This window comes from Sapajus apella, unplaced genomic scaffold (genome assembly GCF_009761245.1).
Source record: "Sapajus apella isolate SASKATOON/1434 unplaced genomic scaffold, GSC_monkey_1.0 scaffold80, whole genome shotgun sequence".
Classification (NCBI taxonomy): Eukaryota; Metazoa; Chordata; class Mammalia; order Primates; family Cebidae; genus Sapajus; species Sapajus apella.
The window spans coordinates 8,743,437-8,766,665 of NW_022437020.1; the positions used below are offsets into that span (position 1 = coordinate 8,743,437).

At 38.8% G+C, this 23,229-nt stretch overlaps 1 protein-coding gene across 4 annotated transcripts in view; it reads right to left on the reverse strand.

Moving 5' to 3' along the window:
- Positions 1 to 757: 757 nt before the first annotated feature.
- The window catches only part of LINS1 (lines homolog 1), a 31,463-nt gene continuing 8,991 nt past the window's right edge, over positions 758 to 23,229 (reverse strand). For 2 of the 4 annotated variants that reach the window (XM_032252860.1, XM_032252861.1), the window contains exons 2-8: positions 12,952 to 13,059; positions 7,723 to 8,221; positions 7,542 to 7,631; positions 6,378 to 6,519; positions 5,141 to 5,731; positions 3,415 to 3,586; positions 758 to 1,644 (exon numbers count right to left, since the gene is read on the reverse strand). In XM_032252860.1, coding sequence (XP_032108751.1) covers positions 765 to 1,644; positions 3,415 to 3,586; positions 5,141 to 5,731; positions 6,378 to 6,519; positions 7,542 to 7,631; positions 7,723 to 8,118 — 2,271 coding nt within the window. In that variant the 5' untranslated portion in view covers positions 8,119 to 8,221; positions 12,952 to 13,059 and the 3' untranslated portion in view covers positions 758 to 764. The remainder of the gene's footprint in view (positions 1,645 to 3,414; positions 3,587 to 5,140; positions 5,732 to 6,377; positions 6,520 to 7,541; positions 7,632 to 7,722; positions 8,222 to 12,951; positions 13,060 to 23,229) is intronic. The other 2 variants (XM_032252859.1, XM_032252862.1) reach the window with 1 other exon arrangement.

The following is a 23,229-nucleotide window of genomic DNA, read 5'->3' on the forward strand; positions in this document are numbered from 1 at the left end:
TGGAGCGACACTGATGCAAGACAAGAGACACCAGGGATGGCTGGCTGCTGCCAGAAGCTAGAAAGCGGCAGGGAGGAATTCTTCTCCAGACCCTGACAGCATGGCCCTGCTGCAACTTGAGTTTGGATTCTGGCTTCCAGAACCATGAGAGTAATTTCAGGTGTCTCTGAAGCCACGGCACATGTGGCAGGTTGTTACAGAAGCCCTAGTTAACAAATATAATAACCACCCCTGGTTTTCTGTCAGTTTGAACTGGCATAAATCTCCAACAGTATACAGCTGTACTGGGGGACTTGTCATTTGATGTCTCTTTTTCATTCACTAGGTTGCTTACAATAAGGCAAAAAGTAGGAACCTGTTTAGCCGGGCACAGTGGCTCACGCCTGTAATCCCAGCACTTCGGGAGGCTGAGGCGAGTGAATCACTTGAGGTCAGGTGTTCGAGATCAGCCTGGAACATGGTGAAACCCCATCTATACTAAAATGCAAAAACTAGCTGGGTGTGGTGGCGGGCACCAGTAATCCCAGCTACTCTGGAGGCTGAGGGAGGAGAATTGCTTGAACCCGGGAGGCAGAGGCTGCAGTGAGACAAGATCATGCCACTGCACTCCAGCCTGGGTGACAGAGGGAGACTCCATCTCAAAAAAAAAAAGAAAGAAAGAAAGAAAAGAAAACCTTTTTGTGGTGATTGTTTCATACTATTATCTCATTGAGACACAATTTATATTACGGAAAAACAATTCCTGAAAATAAAATGCCAATGTTTTACAAAGTGTTCATAGTTTTATTACTTATCACCTCTATGTATTTTAACAACTTCAAAAGTGCAGTTGGATTATATGGGAAAAGATTTTTCTTTTGCAAACGGCAGATGGCACCTTGTAGTTCTTTGAAGCATTTAACTGTTCTGTAAAATACTCCCACTGCAGAGATGACATCATTTGGGACTACTTCACAATCAAAGGAGAAGGCAGTATCAGATTCTTTCGCAAACAGAGGTCTTGATGGAGGCTCAAGGCTAAATTCTTTTTCATCCCTGCTTGTCACAGCTGCGTCCTGAATCTCTTTAGTTCCTTGTTGGTATAAAGATGTCTGTTTACTGTTAGCTAGACACTGGTCTGTGGACTCTACTTCAGAATCATCAGAGCTGTCATAATCTACCAGACTTTGAGAAGCCCGGGGGGAAGACAGACTAGGAGTGCACATGGGGTGATTACCTTTGGACGTCGCAGCTCTCAGTGGTTCAGAGGGAGCATCAGAAGCCTGGGAGTGGCAGGCACACACCTCTATGTGACTATGAGGAGCAGTCAAACGATGGGGTATTGTTTGGTTGGTGCTTTGGTCTTGGACAAGTGAGGGGACACAGTCACAAGTACTCATGTCATATTTAGATTCAGCTGCATCAAAGTTATTGCAAATGGTGAAAAAATTATCCCAGTCCTTTTGCAGTAATTTTAAATATCTAACGAAATATTCAAGAAAACAGGTTTCTGATGAAATCAGAAAGTCAAGAAGAACTGTAGAATCAAATCCTATATTTCCTAAGAAGAATAGGAAAATACAGTGAGGATTATAGCCATTTTCATGTGTGTGATGGGTCCACATTTCCTTTCCTTGAGTCAAGCTTTCAGTGGCTTCACATCCTCTGAAAATGAAGATAATGGAGCATCCAGATTAAGGACTTTACAAAAATAAACAGTTTTAACAGATATAATTCATATACCACAAATTAACCTATTAGATTACTTTTAAATCTATGCATTAAAAGAAAAAATTTCAAAACCCACTCCTTTCTCCATAAACTCTAAATAAATCTGACTCAGTAAAGCACAATCCACTGACTTTGGCAGTTCTAGCTTTTGTCTGCCCAATACAAGTTCTCTGTCATCCTTTTTCTTGACATCAGAATTCCTCATTCTTACAGGTAACCAATTTCATGTGGTAAGATAATTCCTAAACCTCCTTCCTTACCCACCTCAGCAAGGATGGGCATGTGACCCAGACTGACCAATCAGAGCACTGCATGCTCCTGGCCACAGTGACTGGTTCTGACAAGGCTCTGTGACCCAAATGGGCTAATCAGGTTGCCCCTGGGACTTCTGCTGGAGCTGTGGAAGATTATAACTGCAAGGCTGAGGTAAGCCTTAAACTGCTGGTTGCCATGCCTGAGAATGAATTCAAAGCTGTGAGACAGAGAAAAAGGGAAGTAATTGATGACATGGTTAGAGTCCCTGTACATATAGTTAACACCTGACTCCAACTTGACCCTTTAGAATTCCTAGTTATGAGCCAATAAATTCTGGTTTTTGCTTAAATTAGTTTGAGTTGGTTTCTATAATTTACAAAAAAAAAAAAATCTTAACAAATACAACTACATGTGAAAAAAGTATCTATGTTGTAAGCACATGCCTCTCTGGACACACTGAACTGGAGTTAAGAAAGTGGGAAATTCACATACAAAGTAAGTTTAATTCAGGGGTTTCCACCTCCTGAGGAGTAAGAAGCTAACTTTGAGTACAATTAAGGCATGTGCATTTTCAGACTGAATTTGTATTTGACTGTTTTGAACCTAATTCAAATCACATGCAGGAATTTTGTGTTCTTGATTAGAACCTTTTGAAAATTGGCCCCAAACACTTAAGAGTCTAAAAGCAGCCATTGCCAGCAGTGTCATAATACAAGTAAGTACTGGCAGCACAACGCCGCACCACAGATCATTAGCAAGAAATCCCTTTCTCCCAGGCCAAGAAAGAAAGGGAAATAAAGCAAATATTTTAGGGTTTTAATAAAGCAGAAGCTGAAACACTGGCAAAGGTCATCAGTTATTAGCTTCATAACCAATTATAGCTATTTGCCACAAGAAGATATTATCCCAAGTACAGCTATTTTAATAAAGCAGAAATAATCAGTATAAATCATCAGTACATGAACTTAACCAATTTCAGACATTTGCCTCAAGAAGGTATCAGCCCAAATTTGACTGAATATTAAAATGAATATTCAGAACAGCTCCTTTGACTATTTCTAAGTTTGTATTCACCTTTACAAAGGCTACTGAAGCTTAATACAGAAAAGTAAGTCTTAGGGGTGAAAAGAGGTCTTATATTAACAACAATCAAGATTCAGAGAAGGGTACTGACTTACTGGAGACTAAATCAGAAGCCATGTTTTCAGGTCCCAATCTAGTTAAACTACTTGAGATCTGCCCAGTCAGCCAAGTTTTCACAGTGATACAAATGCAATCTCCTTTTCATGTAAGTCAGGGTTAAAGAAAGGAACTGGAACTTATGAGGAAACCACAGTATGTTTTCCCCCAAATGATGCAAAGTAAATAACATGCCCAACACATTCTCAGAAATGTCTTCTGATTTCCTGACTTGCAGGCAGTTCAATAATTATTCTAAAACACACTAACCTGGTCAGTGTTAAGTAGATGCCCAGTGATGCCTTTGCAGCCTCCAGCATGTCATCGTCTTGTTCTATGAAAACCCTAGACAGCCATTTGCACGGATTGTGTAATTGCAGAGAGGGCTGAAGGTGAGGCTTTAAGAAGGTCAGTAACTCAGACATGAACCTCTGCAAGTCAACTTAAAAAAATGCAAATTTCAAAATGTAGGCAATAGTTTATGAACACATTAATAATATCTTGCCTATATATAAACTCACAGCGTCTAAAGTACCTTAAGATGCAATTATCCTAATTCACTTTCAAAAAGTCATCAGGAATCAGTTAGGAATCATCTCTCTTTGGCAAATGAGGACACTGAGGCTCAGGGAAAGAAAAGTCACTCATTCCAGAGTGCATACGTGCAAAATGTACAGCTAGATCAACTATTTGCAACAACTGCCAAATAACTGTCTCTTAGAAATAAAAGTTATGTGGTTTCTTGCTAAAAACAGATAAATAAATGAGCAGACAACAGAGATCACTTCATCAGATGCCAGAGTTATCTGTTACCAGAGGCAAGAATGCAACCGAGCAAAAATAGTTTTGTCTTCAGAATAACAGAAAAATATATTTGTTGTTTGTTTAGAGCATAGGAGTACTATTAAGCACAAAAATAAACAACATTTTAGGGAGTTTTAACTATAATTTAAAACTGAATTATATAACAGGTGCCATCTAGTGTTACAAATTATAACTGCACAGAATTATAAGTAATGTGTAGTTATTAAAAGCTAAATTATATCAAAAGCAATTCAATGATGTCATTGCTCACAATTCAGATTTTTCACTGAATCTGTATGCTGCTTGTTTAGAGACATTTACTATTCATTTTCCTCAAGTAAAATGGAAGACTTTGAACTCCTGAGTTACTATCGTGGAAATTATATATGTAACAATTTCTTCGTCAGTGTAATTTCTCATATATTACCTTCAGTTCAGTATCTTAATTTTCAAAAATCTATGTCAGTAGAAATATTAATTGTATGAAGGGTTAATATAAATGGGGTGGGGAAACGGAGGCAGGAGGATCGCTTGAGCTCAACATGTTGAGGCTGCAGTGAGCCTGGGCAACAGAGCAAGACCCTGTCTCAAAATAAACAAACAGTAAACATAATAATAACAAAGAAATGACAAACTATGATAACAATAAACATGTAAGTGGGAGTGAACGCATTTTTCTTTAATCTCTCTGACAGATCTCCATCTGTGGCACCAGAGCTGGAGTGCAGGTGTGCTGTCGATCGTGGCTCACTTTAGCCTTGACCTCCCAGGCTGGGGCCTGCCAGGCTATGATGGGAGGAATAGCCTGGGCCCAGGGGGGTTAGGGCTGCAGTGGCCCATGGTCGTGCACCTGCACTTTCGATTAAAAAAAAGAATATAAACAAAATACTATAAATATTTGAATATGAATTGATTTCCATCACTTACTTTGAGAAGACTCATCAGCAACTTTTTTAAACCTAAATCATTCCTTATGCTCTACAAATTCCTTGTGGCCACAAAAAGCTGACATGTTTCTTAAAGGTAAATCCAGTTCTCTTTTTTTTTGGAAAATGTAGTAAGTTATAAATAGGCTAACATACAACTTAAATTAGTGGAATTTATACTAGTCCTGAGATTTGATAATTATGAATTACTGTACTTATACAGTAAATAATTACACACTGCATACAAAAGGAGTTCAGAGAATTACCTTTCATTTCACTTGCCGAAGAACAATTTTGAAACTTGATTTCTAAGGATTTCATTATAATTAAGCTTGCTGCTCTAAGGATCACATGATCTGGACCAAAGATATGTTCACATCCAGGCTGAACTTCATCACCTCCAAAAAAGGAATGTTTTCCATGAACAGACAGTGTCTTCAACAACCCTGAATTCACAGCTTGCAAAACAGCATTAGCTAATGCCAGCATGTCCACTGCTACCTGATGGTCTGGTGGCATGAAGGCAGGCACAGATCCACTACAGAGGTCTTCACCCACTTTACAGAGAAGGCACTTTTTGAGGAATATAATGAACTTTCTTTTGACAAAAGCCTGAATAGGCCATGTAATAACTTCTAGCACACAAGTTGGCTTCCAAAATAAAATCCTCTGGGAAGTGAAATGTAACTTCAGGTAGATTCTGGAGGCTATGAGAAGCTCAAGCAACTCCAAGAAACACATCAGGATGTTTACTATTTTAGACGTATCTTGGCAGTTTTCAAAATGCTGAGAGAATAAGGAATTGTAAAACGCTTCAAAAATCGTGTTGAAATGAGTCAGGAACTGCTTTAGAATTTCTGCAATTATAAAAATAGTTATTATAAACAGAGAAAACAGTCTCCTTCAAACAATTTTACAATTTAGTTTTTATAAATATCACTTTATAAGATGGAAAAATAGATTTGGAATGTTTACCTCTAACATTAACACATGAGGTGACACAGATTAATGGCTAATAACTACAGTTAAAATTCATTTTATGGCTAGGCATGGTGGCTCATGCCTGTAATCCCAGCACTTTGGGAGAGCGATGTGGGTGGATGACTTGAGGTCAGGAGTTTGAGAGCAGCCTGGCCAACATGGCAAAACCTGTGTCTTTATTAAAAGTACAGAAACTAGCTGGGTTTGGCGACGGGCGTCTGTAATCCCAGCTACCCGGGAGGCTGAGGCAGAAGAATCACTTGAACCCAAGAGGCAGAGCTTACAGTGAGCTGAGATTGTGCCATTGGACTCTAGCCTGGGCAACAAAGCAAGACTTATCTCAAAAAACAAAAACAAAAACAAAAACATAAAGTTATCCTCAATCAAAATATAAGAGAAGAGATTGAGTTTTTCATACTTTAAGACAGATCAGATATTCTAAAGTAAGTTTCATTCCTCATTATAAACACAGTGCTCCCAGGAGAAAGACGACGATTGTTTATAGGGCCACGTAAACCATACCTGCTTTGTGTGAACATGAATCTTTAAAGATTTCTTTTACTACTGCTGTAAGAGTCCAGAGGCAGTATATTGCTTTATTACTCTCAGAGTATTCAGAGAGATTTTTCTGGCAAAAAGCAATCCAGGAATTACTTAAGGTTATCTACAAGTGAGAAAATAAAGAAGGTAGTTAAAATACAGTATTTTCTTTACATAATATAACTGTATACCACACTGTTTACTCATTTGCCCAAAAGAAGTAAGATATGTGGCAAACAGAGAAGAAACAGAAATATCCTATTATTTAAGTAAAAAAATTGAATATGCCATAGAAATAAAGTAGAAATGAAATATGAAAATGTTAGCAGTGTTATCTCTAAGTGGTGAATTTTTTATTTTGTTCTTTATATTTTCCAAATTTTCTGTTGTAGCATCACTTTTTCTATTCAGAAAAAAAGTTATTGAAAAAAGCAAGAGATTCTAGTTGAAAAGTCAGTAGATGCTTCATTTGTTTATTAACTAATTCAGAGATAAGAAAAAAACTTGACTAAATTTGTTTATATTGTTTTTCATTATGCTGAGGCATTATGGTTTTATATATATTATTATGTGAGCAAATATCTTATTAATACAAATATTTAAAGAATAAAATCAATTGTCAAAAAGAATTTTAAAGAAACCATCGGAGAGGCCAGGTGCGGTGGCTCATGCCTGCAATCCCAGCACTTTGGGAAGCCAAGGTGGGCTGATCGTGAGGTCAGGAGTTTGAGATCAGCCTGGCCAACACAGTGAAATCCCATCTCTACTAAAAATACAAAAACTAACTGGACATGGTAGCGCACACCTGTAGTCCCAGCTACTTGAGAGGCTGAGGCAGGAGAATCGCTTGAACCCAGGAGGTGGAGGCTGTGGTGAGCCAAGATCATGCCATTGCACTCTAGCCTGTGCAACAGAAGGAGACTTCATCTCAAAAACAGAAAAAAAGAAGCTATAAGAGAAGTAGGTTGGGTGCCATGGCCCTTGCCTATAATCCCAGCACTTTGGGAGGCTGAGGCAGGAGGATTGCTTGAGCCCAGGAGTCTAAGACCAGATTGGGCAACACAGTGAGACCTAGTTGCCACAAAAATTTTAAATTAAAAAAATATTAAGAAAGAAATAATAACATACTTTGATGACTTATCTTACCTTTTCTCTCAATTGGAAATATAGAAGCAATGCAAGGCACTGTGCGGCCATGTGAGATAACAATTTATCTGAATTTTGGAACATACAGATCTACAGGAAAACAAATACAATTAACCATTACTGCTGAATGTTAGCATTTTTATTTTAATAATCTAGACCTTTAAAAAAATAAATGGCTTACTAATTTAGAATCAACTTTGGCTGATTCTAAGAGAATTTTAATGATATCTCTGTATTTCTCCTTCGCATGGAAATCAGTTTTGACAGACAACATTCGAGTCGTCATCACTTTGATCACTGTCAACTGAAGGAGCATTACTTCTCTGGAACTGCTCATCTGAGAGCTGCTCTTCAAACACGCGGGTGCTACAGCAATGGGAGCCAAACCGACAGAGATGGGCTGATGTTGGCCCTGGATGCCAGGGCTTGCCTGTTCTGAGGAGGTGGCCGTACAGCAATCTTGATCTGAAACTGCTGGGTTGAGATAAAAGATGTAATCATGGCTGTCATTTTCAGGTGTGGCTCCAAGAAGCACCTTCTTGTATAACTGTTGTAAAACTTCACAGAAAACTTTCATTTTGACTTCCAAAATGTATTTTACAAGAAGGTTGACAACTCCAAGTTGTAAATATTAAATCTCAGAAGTGCGGTAAATCTCTAAGATGTTTCTTCAGTGAAACCTAAAATAGGAAAAGTAATTTAAAAATTCTAAGTGCTATACGTTTATCACAAGAGAAAGCAACTCTTTCCACTTAATCACTAAGTCTCTTAAGTTAAAGGGAATGCTGACTGCTTAATTTCTAGAATGGAAAATTGTAACAGGAACATTATTTCAAGATTGTAACAATGAAAAGTATGCTTTCCATACAGATTTAAGAGCATAAAATCAGTTTAATTTTAACGCAGCACAAACTTGAACTTTCCTCTAACAGTTTTCAATGGCTATCAGGGCTTCTTAACCTTGGCACTATTAATATTTGGAGACAGATAACTTTGTAGTGGGTAGCTGCTTTGTGCATTCTAAGACGTCTGGCAGCATTCCTGACCTCTACCTTCTAGATGCCCAAAGCCCGTCCCACCTGACCTGCCAGATTTTGACAATCAAAAAATGTCTGCCGACATTGTCAAATGTCCCCTGGGGGACAAAACCACTCCAGTTGAGAACCACTGAGCTAATTCAAATCCATTAACCTTCACCTCCAATTTATAGACACAATTTTAAAGTTAGACTGCCATACGGTCAAACTAGATTATGGCTATTGCTGATGCTGATGAAATTCCAATTTAAAATGAATCAATATCAGAAGCTGCAAGTAGCTACTATAGAGGGAGTATGGAAAGAAAAAACTTAGGACTTTGGCATAAGCAAAAGAGATTGCCAAATATCACGACAATGGAATGCTGGAGCCTCTGGGAATGATCTGACCTTGGGGGGGAGGGGGCTTTGCGCCTTTCATTGCCTTTGAGCTACTTCACACCTCTAAACTGTAGATAACAGATGGGAAGGCAAATAATTCTTGTCTACAGAGATGTGAATAACTGTCTGGTAAAGAGGCAACCCTCTCCCCAGCGGAAAAAAATCAGTTTTGCTTCCATTTGTAAACTCATTTTAACATTCCTTCACCCCATGTAGATTCGTGGTTTTCTTCCTGCTCCTTTAAACAGGTTGTGCCTGGTTCCCTGACTAATAAGGTAAATAAAATCTTTGATATGTGGTCATTTGATATGGGTTGTGATTTTGCGCTCTTGAAATCTACCCTTTAATAAAATCAGACTTCTCTGCCCTGACCCATTTATAGACACCCTTCCCATCTTTAACTTCCAAAAAACTTCAGAAGGCTACCACTTATACTGGGTCTTCCGTCTACAATATGGCCCACTATCCTAGTGTTAGTCTTTAATGCCTGGCTTCTTCCCCTGATTTAGTCTCTAAGGAATTTCAGTTGTTGATTACGCCACAACACAAAGCTGCCCTGTTTGAGTCCTTTCGTGAAGAAATAAACATTAAGAAATCTACAGATTTCAAAGTTATGAATGAAACTTTTGATAGGTTCTCTCTGAATCCCACTTTCAAACTGCGGTATGCATCCCACGACTGATGAACATAAATGTTGGCAACGTTGTCCCATCTGACAGTGCGTACTTTATCTCAGTCCTGTGCTCTCGGAAGGCCAGGAGGGATAACCACCGTACCCTTTTTTATCCCAAGAAATGGTTAACCAGAAAGGACCAACCCACTGTCTACAATTCCCATATAGGACCTACTTCCACCCTTCCTCACTGACTCCCTTGTCTTATTCTTCCCTACCTTTTCTCCTTCCTCTTTGGAAGTTTCCCCTTAGTAAACATTCTCCCTATTGCAACTGCCTGAATAAAATAATCTCCTTAATTGCCTGATACATCTTGTCTGTCGCACATCAGAAACTAGTCTTTATGTTCTACCTGAAAGTCTTAATTCCATTGCACTGACTTTGTATTTTAGTTATAATAACATTTCTTCTCAATGAAACGAATGACACTTTACAACAGAATATTTTAATTACTATCACACGCGCAACTCTTTTAGTAAAAATTGCAGCAACAAATGGAATTATTTTTATTTAAGTGCTATAGCAATAAAAATACTTCCAATAATATTCCTATGGGTCACTAAGCCCTTACATTTTACCAAAATGAGACTGAATTGCTATTTGACCCAGTTTCAACCCACAAAAAGGACAGCTGCATATGGCTTAATCATTTTAGCACACTAGCCAAAGTGAATGCCAGTAAATAAATATTTCAGGGGGAAGATGGGCTGTTTTCTCTCATGGTGAGACCTAGGTTCTTTGATAAGAGTTATTGTGAGAAATTAGATTGAAAGGTTGTAAACTTTAAGAAATATAGATTCAAAATGAGGCTTTTGAGACGGGGGGGAGAAAAAGCTATGGGGTTATGAGAGGAAGAATTAAACTCAGTTTCTTCCACTATCCTCTTATGGTGCGCTTCTGACATCAGATGTGTGAGGATTTCTCCCCACCAGCCAGCCAGGACGCAAAGCAACCCTGCACAGAGCAGTACCTGGGCATCCTCCAGCTCAATTCTATGTTGTCTACCTGGGGATAGCATCAGATCACACAGATTGAAGACTTGGCCGCAATTCTAAAGCCAACTGCAAGCCCCAGGGCGCTTCACCTGTGCTTCTGATCAACTGGCTCTAAACTGGAGTTTCCCCAACTTCCCCTTTGCGTTTGATTAATTAATACGTTATAGCAGCTCACAGAAATCAGGGAAACACATGTTTACCAGTTTATCATAAAGGATATTGGTAAATAGATAGATGGGGTGAGGCATTGGGAAAGGAGCACAGAGCTTCCATGCTTTCTCTGGGCAGGCTACTCTCTAGGAAGCTCCGTATGTTCAGCCTTCCAGAAGCTCTCTGAACCTGACCTGCCCTTCTCAGGCAGGAGAATGGGGTCTGGAGACAGGGAACATAAGACCGATTCACACCAACTTCCTAGAACTAAATCAAATGTTAACACTTCAGCTATGACAGGAAATATCCTCTCCATTCACATAGGGCATACACTGAGCTATAGTGTACTCGGTAAGTCTAAGCCATTTTTAAGTAAATGACTTTGTAACTTTACTTAATCCGCTTTATTTACATAGGGCATATACCAAGTAACCAGTGGAAACCTCTAGAGGATATTTAGACCCCAGAAAATTCCGTAATAGGGGTCTTGAGCCCCCATGCTCAGGCCCGGTCCTACCCTGTGGAGTGTACTTTTGTTTTCAATAAATCTCTGCTTTTGTTGCTTTATTCTTTCCTTGGTTTGCACATTTTATCCAATTCTTTGTTGAAGACACCAAGAACCTGGACACCGTTCAACCAGTAACACATTTTGGTGAGCTGGCTAGGAGGTAAGCCCAAAGTTTGGGATGTATTTTTCACCTTTTCCTTTCTGTTCCATAAAAGGGCATCTCTCTCTCTGTCTCTCTTTTCTTTTTCACCCCAGGACCCTTGGTGGGCAGCAGCTAAACACAGAGGCAACTGCAGATTTCTGGCCAGGGCCACTCTGAAACTCTCTTTTCTATCTTTCCTGGTTATGGTCCCTGATTCCTACGTGTGGTGCACGTTTCAGGTGACTTAAACCTTTCCTTATGCTAAATTCTTTCCTTCCCTTAGGCAACTGGCTAAGGACAAAAGAAGCCCACCCAGCCTCCAATTCCTGTCATTACAGTTCATAGCTGTAACTCTTGTGGAACGAGAAACATGGGTAAGTGGGGCCTTATCAAATTATACGGATGCTAAAAGTTGGGGATTATACACAGGTAGCAAAGGAAAGCTCACAGTAAGTCATCACCTCGGGAGGGAAAGTATGCAAAGCAGCACCAGTGCCCATCTAAGGTCAGAGATGTCTGACACTGTAAGACTGGACTCCAAAGGGGGACACCCCAGGGGATCCTCTGGACCTCAACCTCTACAAAGGGGACACCCTTGGCAGAGGTTCTGAAGTCTAGTACTAAACTCTCTTTAGAACTTTCTCTTGCAGTTGCAATACTGGCTGGCTCCAATATTGTTTGGAATTGAGTTAGCTGCTGAATGGGAAAGTGGGATGGCATTGCACGTATCCAGGCTTTTGTGCTGCTATTCTAAGCAGGGGCCTGGTTAACGTGTTATGCTCTCCTTTGGTGCTATTTGGCCACAGTGTTCTTTGGAGTCTGGGGAGGTTTGGCCTTTAAAAATCAAACTCCCATGGAAACAGCTTTACCCAAAATTTTGATTCACAGCCATCACTGGATTATCTAGTGCAGCAATCAAAGTGAAAGCAGTGAGCTTGTATTGCTGTGTCATAGCCAGAGTTCCAAGCTATTGGATCTTCGTTCATGTATGTGTATACAGGTCTAGATGTGTTTATTTGTATGTACACTTATTGTTGTATGTTGTGTTTACCAAACTGGTTTATAAGAGCGCTCATAAATTAAGTAAGTCTAAGCAATCTTCAAGTTCACATGAGTTAAGTGTAACTTTACTAAACAAGCTGGCTTTAAAATTATTGGTAAAATAAAAACAGAAATGCCTTCAGAACTGTCGGCATACATTTTTGTTTGGTTTTATGTTTGTCTTTGCTAGATATTTTGAGATGTCAGTGTTTGGCAAAGAAGATTATAAAATTATAAACGCAGCCAAAACAAAATGATCTTGGTTTGCATGACCTTCTTTTTTTTTTTTTTTTTACAAATGAGAGAACTCTGCAAAAGGAAAATATCTTCGGCCCCCAAAATCACTAAGCTAAAGGGAAAATTCAAGTTAGGAACTGCTTAGGGCAAATCTGCATCCCATTTTATTCAAAGTCATCATCCCTCTGCTCACTGAGATAAAGGCTAATCAGAATGAGAGAGAATGCATCTGTTGTCTCTCACCTACCTGTGACCAGGAAGCCTCCTCCCTGCTTGGAGTTGCCCCACTTTTCTGGACTGAACTAATGTTCATTTTACATATGTTGACTGATGTCTCACATCTCCCTTGTTAAAGCTGAAAGAATTGAGCACAGTGAATTGGATAAATTTTTACGTAAACTTTTTGTGTAAATTAAATGCTTAAAGTTATTTTTGATGCTCATTTAGTATCTGGGTCATTTCCAATAAAGAAAGGGTTGTGATATGGGATGCCCACATCTGATGGCACAGGATTTCTTGCTTTTTGGGGTTTTGCTAAAGTTGTTAGGTTACTAAGAATTCTAGTTAACACATCATTCTGTAAACAAAATGTGCCCAAAAAGTTTATGTTATTAGTGAGAACACAAATAATTTTGTGTAACTCAGAGGTTATCTAAAAGTTAGTTCAGATTACAGATGTGAAAAGGTTATTTATGAAACAACCTAGTAAGGAACCAGTAAGTAAGGGAGAAAGATGTGGAAAAATGTTAGATTATAAAATATTATTTAAAACCTGATAGAGAATTGGAGACATTTGGCTAATTAATGATTTCAGTTAAAGCTCTTACTCTTGATTAAAATAAAATGTTGTACAGAAATGCATCAGCAGTTTGGCAATTCTTTCTTTAAATGTAGTTAAGCCTGAAGCTGGATTTAGTGTGGAGCCAAATTTCACATACGTGCTCACATTGCTTCACACCATGTTTACTGTTTTGCATGGATAGGGCTGGCACTGAAGTACTTATTGGTCATGTGCCGAGAGTGAATTTCTTGATTGCACAGGATGTATAATGACATTGGTGAACTTAAGGAAATGGAATTGTGTATTAGTAATAAAATATTCATTATGTGGGTTTTTTGGGTAACATTGTAGCCTCCAGGATAGACTGAGTAGGAAAATTTAGGGTTGGTTTCCTGTTTTTTGTTTCTAGTTTTCATTTGTTTGCTGTTTATTCTCCCCTGGGCTTTGCTTGTGTATGCATATATACAAAACCGTGAATTTTTCTGAAGTTCCTAAGTGGAAGGCTTTTATTTGGTTCTGTGGATATTTTGTTTCTTACATGTTTCTAGAAAGCCACCATTTGTCCCATTTATCTAAAATTTCTAGGCTACCTTTGTTGGGCCTGCAGGAATTAATGGAGCACACCAGCTTTTTAACCTTAAACTAACGTTTTTGGTGAAGTATCTTGATTATATTTTTGTAAGCAGAATCTGAGTCATTTCTCTCTTTGCCTAATTCCTCCAAAACTTGTAAACTATTTTTGAATATTCTTAATTCATTGGAATGTGTTTGTTTGCATACATCAAGCAGGGTCACTAGGGCCGCTCAGGGAGAAAGAACCCAGAACCTGGCATGCTGGCAAAAGGGCAAGAATTTCTTACTAGTCAGACTCTGGTCTCTCTCTTAGTGCAAACTGTTTAAATGAAAGGTAAATGTCACTGTTTATCTCCGCTATAAAGCTTTAATTAATACAACAGGAATTCTGAGACTGGTCTTAAGCTATAGTGAATCTGGTGTGCTTTGTGTTTTTCTGTATTGTTCTCTCATAAAGAGGGGAGCCTTAGGATAAAATGTGTGCCTAGAGCCCCAAAGGCCCACTATTCAAGATGGCCCAGAGAATTGGTCCCTCATGTCCTTGGTAGCTTGACCTTATAACCATGTGGCTATACTTTATCTTTCCACAATGGTGGCTCAGGGAATGAATCTTTTATCTTCTATCTGTTTATTTATATGTGTTGTGTATATAATATGAAAGAGCTTTAATTAATTGGTTTAATAATAATAAAAGCTTAAATCAAATATTTTGTCAGAAAAGTAAGAAGTGTAATGCCTACCATTTAGCTCCTATGACTTAAGCAATATCTGGGAAATAAAGACAGTTTTAAAGGTTATTGGTAAAATAAAAATATTTTTATAAATATAAACATTTGGTGTTTATAAATATAAATTATATTTATATAAATTATATAAATATAAATTATGCCAGTCAGATTTAAAAAATTTATTTTATTTGCTAAGTGCTTTAAACTGCTTTTTTTTTTTTTTTTTTTTTTGGAGACAGAGTCTTGCTCTGTTCCCAGGCTGGAGCATGGTGGCACAGTCTCGGCTCACTACAACCGCTGCCTCCCGGGTGCAAGCTATTCTTCTGCCTCAGCCTCCCAAGTAGCTGGGACTACAGGCGTGTGCCAAATGCCCGGCTAATTTTTGTGTTTTTAGTAGAAACAGGGTTTACCATGTTGGCCAGGATGGTCTCAATCTCTTTACCTCGTGATCCACCCACCTCGGCCTCCCAAAGTGTTGGGATTACAGGCGTGAGCCACCGTACCCGGCGTTGCTTCTTTGACTTTTAAAAATTGTTCATTTTGGAGCATTAGATTTTAGATAAGTCCTGGGGACATGTGAAATTAGCCAAGCCCTTTAGCTATTCAAAGATGGTTATAAATAAGAGATTTTATATAAGAAAGAATCTTGTATGATAAATTCTTGTCCTAAAGTAAAGTAACTGGTTGTTTAAAAGAGGAATGTTTAGGACAAGTCGGACAGCCTAAGCATGCCACAAATGGTCTGTAAGTCATGAAAGAATTTATGCAAGAAATGTATAACTTAAAAATGATTAGGTCTCCTAAATGCTTCATAAATGCCACTATGACTCTTAACTGTACAACTTGCCTGTTTTACAGCTAGGTAAGTCCTGGGACACATGGAGTTAGAGAGTGGAAACAGTCAGACTTTATCTGCATTTCTGTCTGGGTTCTAGGCTCCTCCACACGTAGTACACAATTAAAATCCTGAACTTATCAAGGTTTTCACCAAAAGAAAAGTCGCTAAGAGATAACAACATAACATGTAATTAAGACTACTGAAGAAACAGTTTTACATGCAAGATGTGTAAGAAAAGTGGAAGATGTTTTTGGTAAAAGACTATAAGAAAGCATGGGAATGTAAATTTTTGCCTAGTTTAAAGGGTTAAATGACAGAATAACCAAATTTTCTTGTATAAAGCTGCTAACCCAAGTAGAACAAGAGTTGAATACCAAGAAAATACTTTCTGTCAAATTTTCATGTTAAACCAGCTGTTAATTAATTTGTTTAGATATACAATTTGAATGAACTCCACAATCTAAGTCAAATTACCTATGATAACCCATCAGTTACCAGTGGTATGCACCTAACTTGGAGAAACAACTGGTATTCAAGAGGATATAAGTCTAACATTAAGCATGGACTCATAGAGAACCAGGATGGCCACCTTGTCCTGAGTCTTTAAAGCTTTTATTATTAAAAGTTCTGCATTCCATAACTCATCATGGAAAAGATAAAATGATCCAAATAAAATATGTTGGTGTGAAGACTTATAAATTACCAAAATAGTTTATAATCAATGTTTGGTCCCATATTCCTGGGAAAACAATCAAAGCTTCAGGTACATTTGGTCACCTGATGGACCATGTAAACAATTTATAAAGTGATTTCATTCAATTGTTATTTTCAATGCATGTTTTCTGATTGTATAAAAGCTCTCCCATGTAAGAGGACACACTACAGTGTATTTTCACAGGTAGAGAAAGCTTTTTATGGTTCACGGAGGACAATCAACCCCTTTGCAATCTAGAACCTGAAGATTAACCTTTCTGAGAACATCGGAGAAAGGCTGTCCTTGCCATCCACATTGCAGCAAAACTTTGGAACCTTGAACTTTGGATTTATAATCTCACAACTGAGAAGGGTCCCTCCGCACTCTTGGAACTGTACACCCATTGAAACCCTTAGGGGAAAGCTCACCACGGAAGTCTTTCCCTAGAATAATATGGCATCCTTGATGTGAACAGCTTTTCCCAAGATCACAGATCAAGACTTCTACTAGTATGAGACTCTTACCTTTGCATACTTTTTGTTTATGCCTCTATGAACAACAGAAGTGAAAAGGGGGTCTGTTTTGTGCACTTATGGGGTACACTTTTATTTGTGAAGGATTTTGCAGCCAGCCTCATGTATGCATAACCTTATACTTTGACAGATGAAAGACAAAGGCCCAATGCAGGTGAGAAACTTAAATGGTACACACATTGCCTCATAATCAGTCAGAAACAGAACATTGGTTCACTCCTCTTAACCCACATCACAAGTTAAAGAGAACATTGCTAGAAGGGCATCTAACATTTGTTAGGTCCTTTTTCCATCGTCGTTTTCCACTGCTAAAGAAGTAATGATTAGAAATGTGTCCCTCACGATAGGCTCTGTAACAAATCCCACTGTAAAGGCTACAGTTACACAACAGACTTTAAATTCTCTTGTGAAAGTTATGATAGAATTGGCTGAACAGAGAAGTATCTGTGCAGCTGCTGGCACTTGTGGCCTATGGAGAAATACATCAAATGAAAAGTATAGAGATTCATTGGTAGGGGATTAACAAAGAGATTACTTGGTTAAATGAGTAGGCTCTTTATCTAGCTCATTCTTCTATTTGATTTTAGGTGGTTTGGTATGTGGGAACTCTGGGTAAGGAGCATACTCCAAACTCTTGGTATTATCCTCCTGATACTTGTAACAAGTAGTCTCAGCCGGGCGCGGTGGCTCACACCTGTAATCCCAGCACTTTAGGAGGCTAAGGTGAGCAGATAGCCTGAGGTCAGGAGTTTGAGACCAGCCTGGCCAACATGATTAAACACTCTTTACTAAAAATACAAAATTAGCTGGACGTGGTGGCAGGCATCTGTAATCCCAGCTTCTTAGGAGGCTGAAGTGGGAGAATCACTTGAACCTGGGAGGTGGAGGTTGCAGTGAGCCGAGATCATGCCATTGCACTCCAGCCTGGGCAAAAGGAGCAAAACTCTGTCTCAAATCAAAATAATAATAATAGCAGTATCTCTTGTATACTGTATTCTTTCAAAGGTTTTAAATGCTTGCACACAGCAATCAACGTCAAATGGTCTCTCTTCAGTTGGAATGACAAGAGCTGAAAGAAATGTGCGGACGTGAGGATACCATAACCTATGAATCACGTGCTGAAACAAGAAACCCAAAATAATAGTAACAGAGAGGCACTAAGGCCCTAAGTTTTGGTCACACTCTTACCTAAGTGAGAACCTGACCAAAAAGGGGGAATTTTTAAAAATAAAATTATGGGAGGCCATTGTTTTGGACTGAACTCATGTACTAGGCCCCAACAGACCAAACCAAACCAAAATAGAGTCACTTGCACTAAGATGTTAAACACATAGATCCTAGAACAGACTAGGTTTTGTTTTTCTCCTGCAAATCTCTATAAAACATTCCTGACAGCATAGGTATCCACTCCCTGAAGTTCCCATTAAATTCATTTCCCCTTGCCTAGAAACCATCAAGCTTCAGATGATCATGCAACAATGGTTCCAGCCAGTTCCAGACACCACTCCTGGCCATCAAGGGCTACTGTGCCTCCACTAGACACAGGGTGAGAGTTCTGTGATTCCCAGCAGGTAGAGACTATGCCCCAAGCCAGCATGAAGCAGTTACAGAAGAAAGGCCATTGGTTCCCCCTCTGCCTCCATAAAGATTTATGTCTTTCTGGGGGGAAATGAGGCAGAATAGGATATGGAGGCAGAGACATAAGGCTGATTCAAACTGACTCCCTGGAATTAATGAAATGGAAACACTTCATCTATGAAATATTCTCTCCACTTACATAGGGCATACGCTAAGTAAGTGACTTTGTAACTTTACCCTCTTCATTTGCATAGGGCATACACCAAGTAATCAATGGAAACCTCTCAAGGGTATGTAAACCCCAGAAAATTCTGTAACGGGGCTCTTGAGCCCCTATGTTTGGCCTGCTCCCACCCTGTGGGGTATACTTTCATTTTCAATAAATCTCTGCTATTGTTGCTTCATTTTTCCTTGATTTGTTTGTGTGTTTTGTGTGTCTTTCCTTGCTTTGTTTGTGCATTTCTTTAAGACGCCAAGAACCTGGACACCCAACAACTGATAACACTTTCCGATTTTTACGGAGGCTTCCTTACTTAGGCATGGTTGATTAAATCACTGGCCCTTGGTGACAAATTCATCCACGGGTCCCTCTCCCCTTCCTGAGATGGGGTAGGGCTGAAAGTTCCAACTCTGAGCACAGGGCTGGTTACCCCCAGTAGCCAGCACCCCATCCTGCAGCCATTTAGATCGTCCAAAAAAATCACCTCATTAATATAAGCTGGGGTGTGTGAAAAGTGTTCATTATAAATAACAAAAGACTGCCTTTTACCTCAGTGCTCTGAAGGTGTTCTTGAGCTGCTTTAGAAACCCAGGACAAAGGGCCATATGTTATAATTTAACAAAAGATCAACTTACTGTTCTAGTCCTATGGGAAATAATAGGCTTAAAGGAGATGAGCCTGGAATCTTGGATGAAAATCAAAATATATTCATCTTAGTAAAACAGGTCACAAATGCCAAGGGGCCAGGAAGGTAATGAATGAATGAAGACAATAGATGCTAAGCTGTTTCTACCGTGATCAACCATAAACTCCTCTTAATTACACTGTCTTTAAAATAAATGTCTGTGGGTAGCCCACTGGAATTGAAAACCATAGTTTTTATGTGTGTATGTGTTTTAAAGCAATTGTGGTATTAAAGGAAAGGATATATCCTTAAGAAAACAAACTAGGGGATTTAACCGACCACACTTTTTTTCTGAAGTGGATGCCCACGCCTTGCACATTTCACTCTGCGTTACCATGCTAGCCTGGGGCAACCTGTACTCTGCAGACACCAAGCTTTTATGAGATACCAATAAACCCAAGTGTCTGAGGAAGGGTGCACAGGATGCTGAGAGGCTTTGAGGCCATCTGTAGATGATAAATGAGAGAGATCTCTCCAGCCTGGAGAGGAAACAAATAATTGGAGCAACCTTACTAGGTGAGTGAAGGGGCAGTGCTTCTCTTAGTGCTTTCTCTTGGCAGAGGAGCTGAAATCCACACCAAGTGGCCTAAGCATTACCGGTATTATGTATGAAACTTGTCTGAAGCCTCTATTTTCTAAGCTCTGTAAATTATTATAATTTTGCATTTGATGCCTAATCAAACCATGTGTTTATTAATATAAAATAAGATACTTCCCACCCATCTTCACATAAAATTGCTGTGTTAGGAATACTAATTGTTAAACTATATTAAGTCCCTCCTGTGTACCAGATACTACTCTGAGTAAGTTTCACAACAACTTTATGAGGGGGGTACTTAATTATCATACCCATTTACAGATAAGAAAACTAAGGCAGAGGGATATTATGTCATAGAGCTTAAGGGGCAGAGTCAGGATGTGAAGCCAGAAAATCTAATTTCAGAGCCTGTGCCCTTCACCACTCCACCATGGCACTCCTCAAACTTCCACTGGTGCTCCAAAAGCCAAGGACAAGAGTTCAACATTGGACTGCAAATTAAGTTGTAACTTATACAGCTTAACTGTTCACACCCTAAACAGGATGTCAGTGCTCACAATCATTTTCACGTTACATAAGATCTAAAATAAAGGTCAATTACTATGCAATTTCCCAATACAAACTAAGATTAATTTTTTTCAAAAGAAACTCAGCAACCACAGGTTGAAATGTTAATTAAGACAGCCATTTGACTTAATTTTTAAAATTATATAGTCACCCATAGATATCTGTGGGGGATTGGTTCCAAGACCCACCAAGGATACCAAAATCCATGGACATTCAATTTCCTGACAAAATGGCATAATATTTGCATATAACCTGTGCATATCCTGTCATATACTTTAAATCATCTTGAGATTACTTAAAATACCTAACACAACATAAGAGATGTGTAAATAGTTGTTATACTGCATTGTTTTGGCTTGTATTATTATTACTGTATTGTTTTTTATTATTTCTGAATTTTTTTAGCTGAGGTTGGTTGAATTTGTGGATGTGGAACCCATGGATCCAGAGGGCCAAGTATAGTACCATTTATGTCCCCAAATCAACAGGCCAGCATGGTAATCAGACCTTCAGGGGTCTGTGGCTTTGGTTAATGATCAGAAATCTTGCAGGATCAAATATTATTGGTAGTGCTGCTGTCAGTGACATGGTCTTCTGGAATTGTGAGTTTCTGAACAAAACAAAGTGCAGTCGTCCCTCAGTATCCGTGGGAGATTTGTTCCAGGACTCTCTACGAATACCAAAATCTATAGATGCTCAAGTCCCATATATAAAATGGTGTACTGTTTGCATATAATCTACACACATACTTCTAGGTACTTTAAATTATCTCAAGATCACTTGAAATATTCGACACTGTACATTGTAAATGCTATGTAAATATTTGTTACACTGTATAGCTTAGGAAATAATGACAAGAAGAAAAAAATCCATACGTGGTTCATTACCAACTCTGAGCACAGAGCGAGTTCTCCTGGAAGCCAGTACCCCATCCTGTAGCCATTTTTTCCCCCAATTCCCTAAATATTTTTGATTTGGGGTTGGTGAATCCAGGAGAGCAGAACCTATGGGAATGGAATCCACAGATATGGAGGGCTGACAATATTTTTAGTGGCTATACCAAACCCAGCAAGCTCCCCATGAAAAGTCACCTACCCACTGTTCTTCTCAGGCATCAACAGTTCATCAACATTAAAGGCACTGTGAATAAGGGTGCCTATGACCTTGATTTTACTTTCTCTAAAATAATTCCAACCTTTCTACAAAAATTAACCCCAAATGGGTCATGGCTGTAAAATTTAAATTAAACTTTTAGAAAAAAAAAATGTAGGAAGAATCTTAGGGATCTGAGGCTAATCAAAGAGTTCTCAGACTTGACCATAAAAGCATAATCCACAAATGTAAAAACTGATATACTGGAACTCAGCAAAATTTAAACCTCGCTCTGCAAAAAAACCCGATTAAGAGGGTGAGAAGACAAGCTACAGACTTAAAGAAAAATATTTGCAAAGCACATGACTAGTACCCTAGAATATATAAAGAACTCCCAAAACGCAACATTAAAAAAATAATTCAATTAGAAAATGGACCAGAGATATGCACAGATATTTCACTGAAGTGGATATAAAGATGGCAAACAATCACATAGAAAGATGTTTAACCATATGAGCCATTACAGAAATACGAATTAAAACTACAGTGAAATATCACTACTAGAAGGGCTAAAATGACTCCAAATGCTGGGGAGGATGCTGAGAAACTAGATTTCTCTTACACTGCTGGTGAGAATGTAAAATGGCACAGCCTCTCTGGACAACAATTTGTGGTTATCTTTAAAAACTACACATACAACTGTCAGATGACCCAGCAACTACACATCTGGGCATTTATTCCAGAAAAATAGAGACTTATTCACATATCCAGAAAAATGGAGACTTAGTCACATAAAAACCTGTACTTGATGTCCTTCAGTGAGTGAATGGTTAAACAACCTGTGATTCATCCATACCATGGAATCCTACTCAGCAATAAACAATGAAAGCGCGATTGATATATGCAACAACTTGGATGGTTCTCAAGGGAAATATATTGAGGGAGAAAAAAGCCAATCTCAGAAGGTTGCATACTGTATGACTCCATTCTTAAAATGACAACATTAAAGAATGGAGAAGAGAGCAGTGCTTGCCAGCTGTTAGGGAATCCACTTTTACTTGGTGGGAAGGACTGTAAGGGGTAACATAAGGAATGCTTGTGATGATGGAACGGGTGGGGGACATGCTACCCTACATATATGATAAAGCTGCACAGAACTAACTATATAAACACATAAATGAATAAAAGTAAGATGGGAAATCTGAGTAAGACTGGTGGATTGTGTTGGTGTCAGTATCCTGGCTGTGATATTACACTACCATTTTATAAGATGCTATCATTAGGGCAAAGCAGGTAAAGACTATACAGCATCTCCCTGTATTCTTTTCTATGATTTTTCACTGTGAATAAATCTATAATTATCTTAAAATAAAAAGTTTAATTAAAAAAATAATTTTAGGCCTGGTGCGGTGGTTCATGCTTGTAATTCCAGCACTTTGGGAGGCCAAGGCGAGCAGATCACGAGGTCAGGAGTTCGAGACCAGCCTGCCCAATATGATGAAACCCTGTTTCTATGGAAAAATACAAAAATTAGCTGGTCGTGGTGGCACATGTCTGTAGTCCCAGTTACTCAGCAGGCTGAGGCAGGAGAATCACTTGAACCTGGGAGCAGAGGTTGCAGTGAGCCAAGATCATGCCACCGCACTCCAGCCTGGGCAACAGAGTGAGACTCCGTCTCAGAAAAAAAAAAAAAAAAAA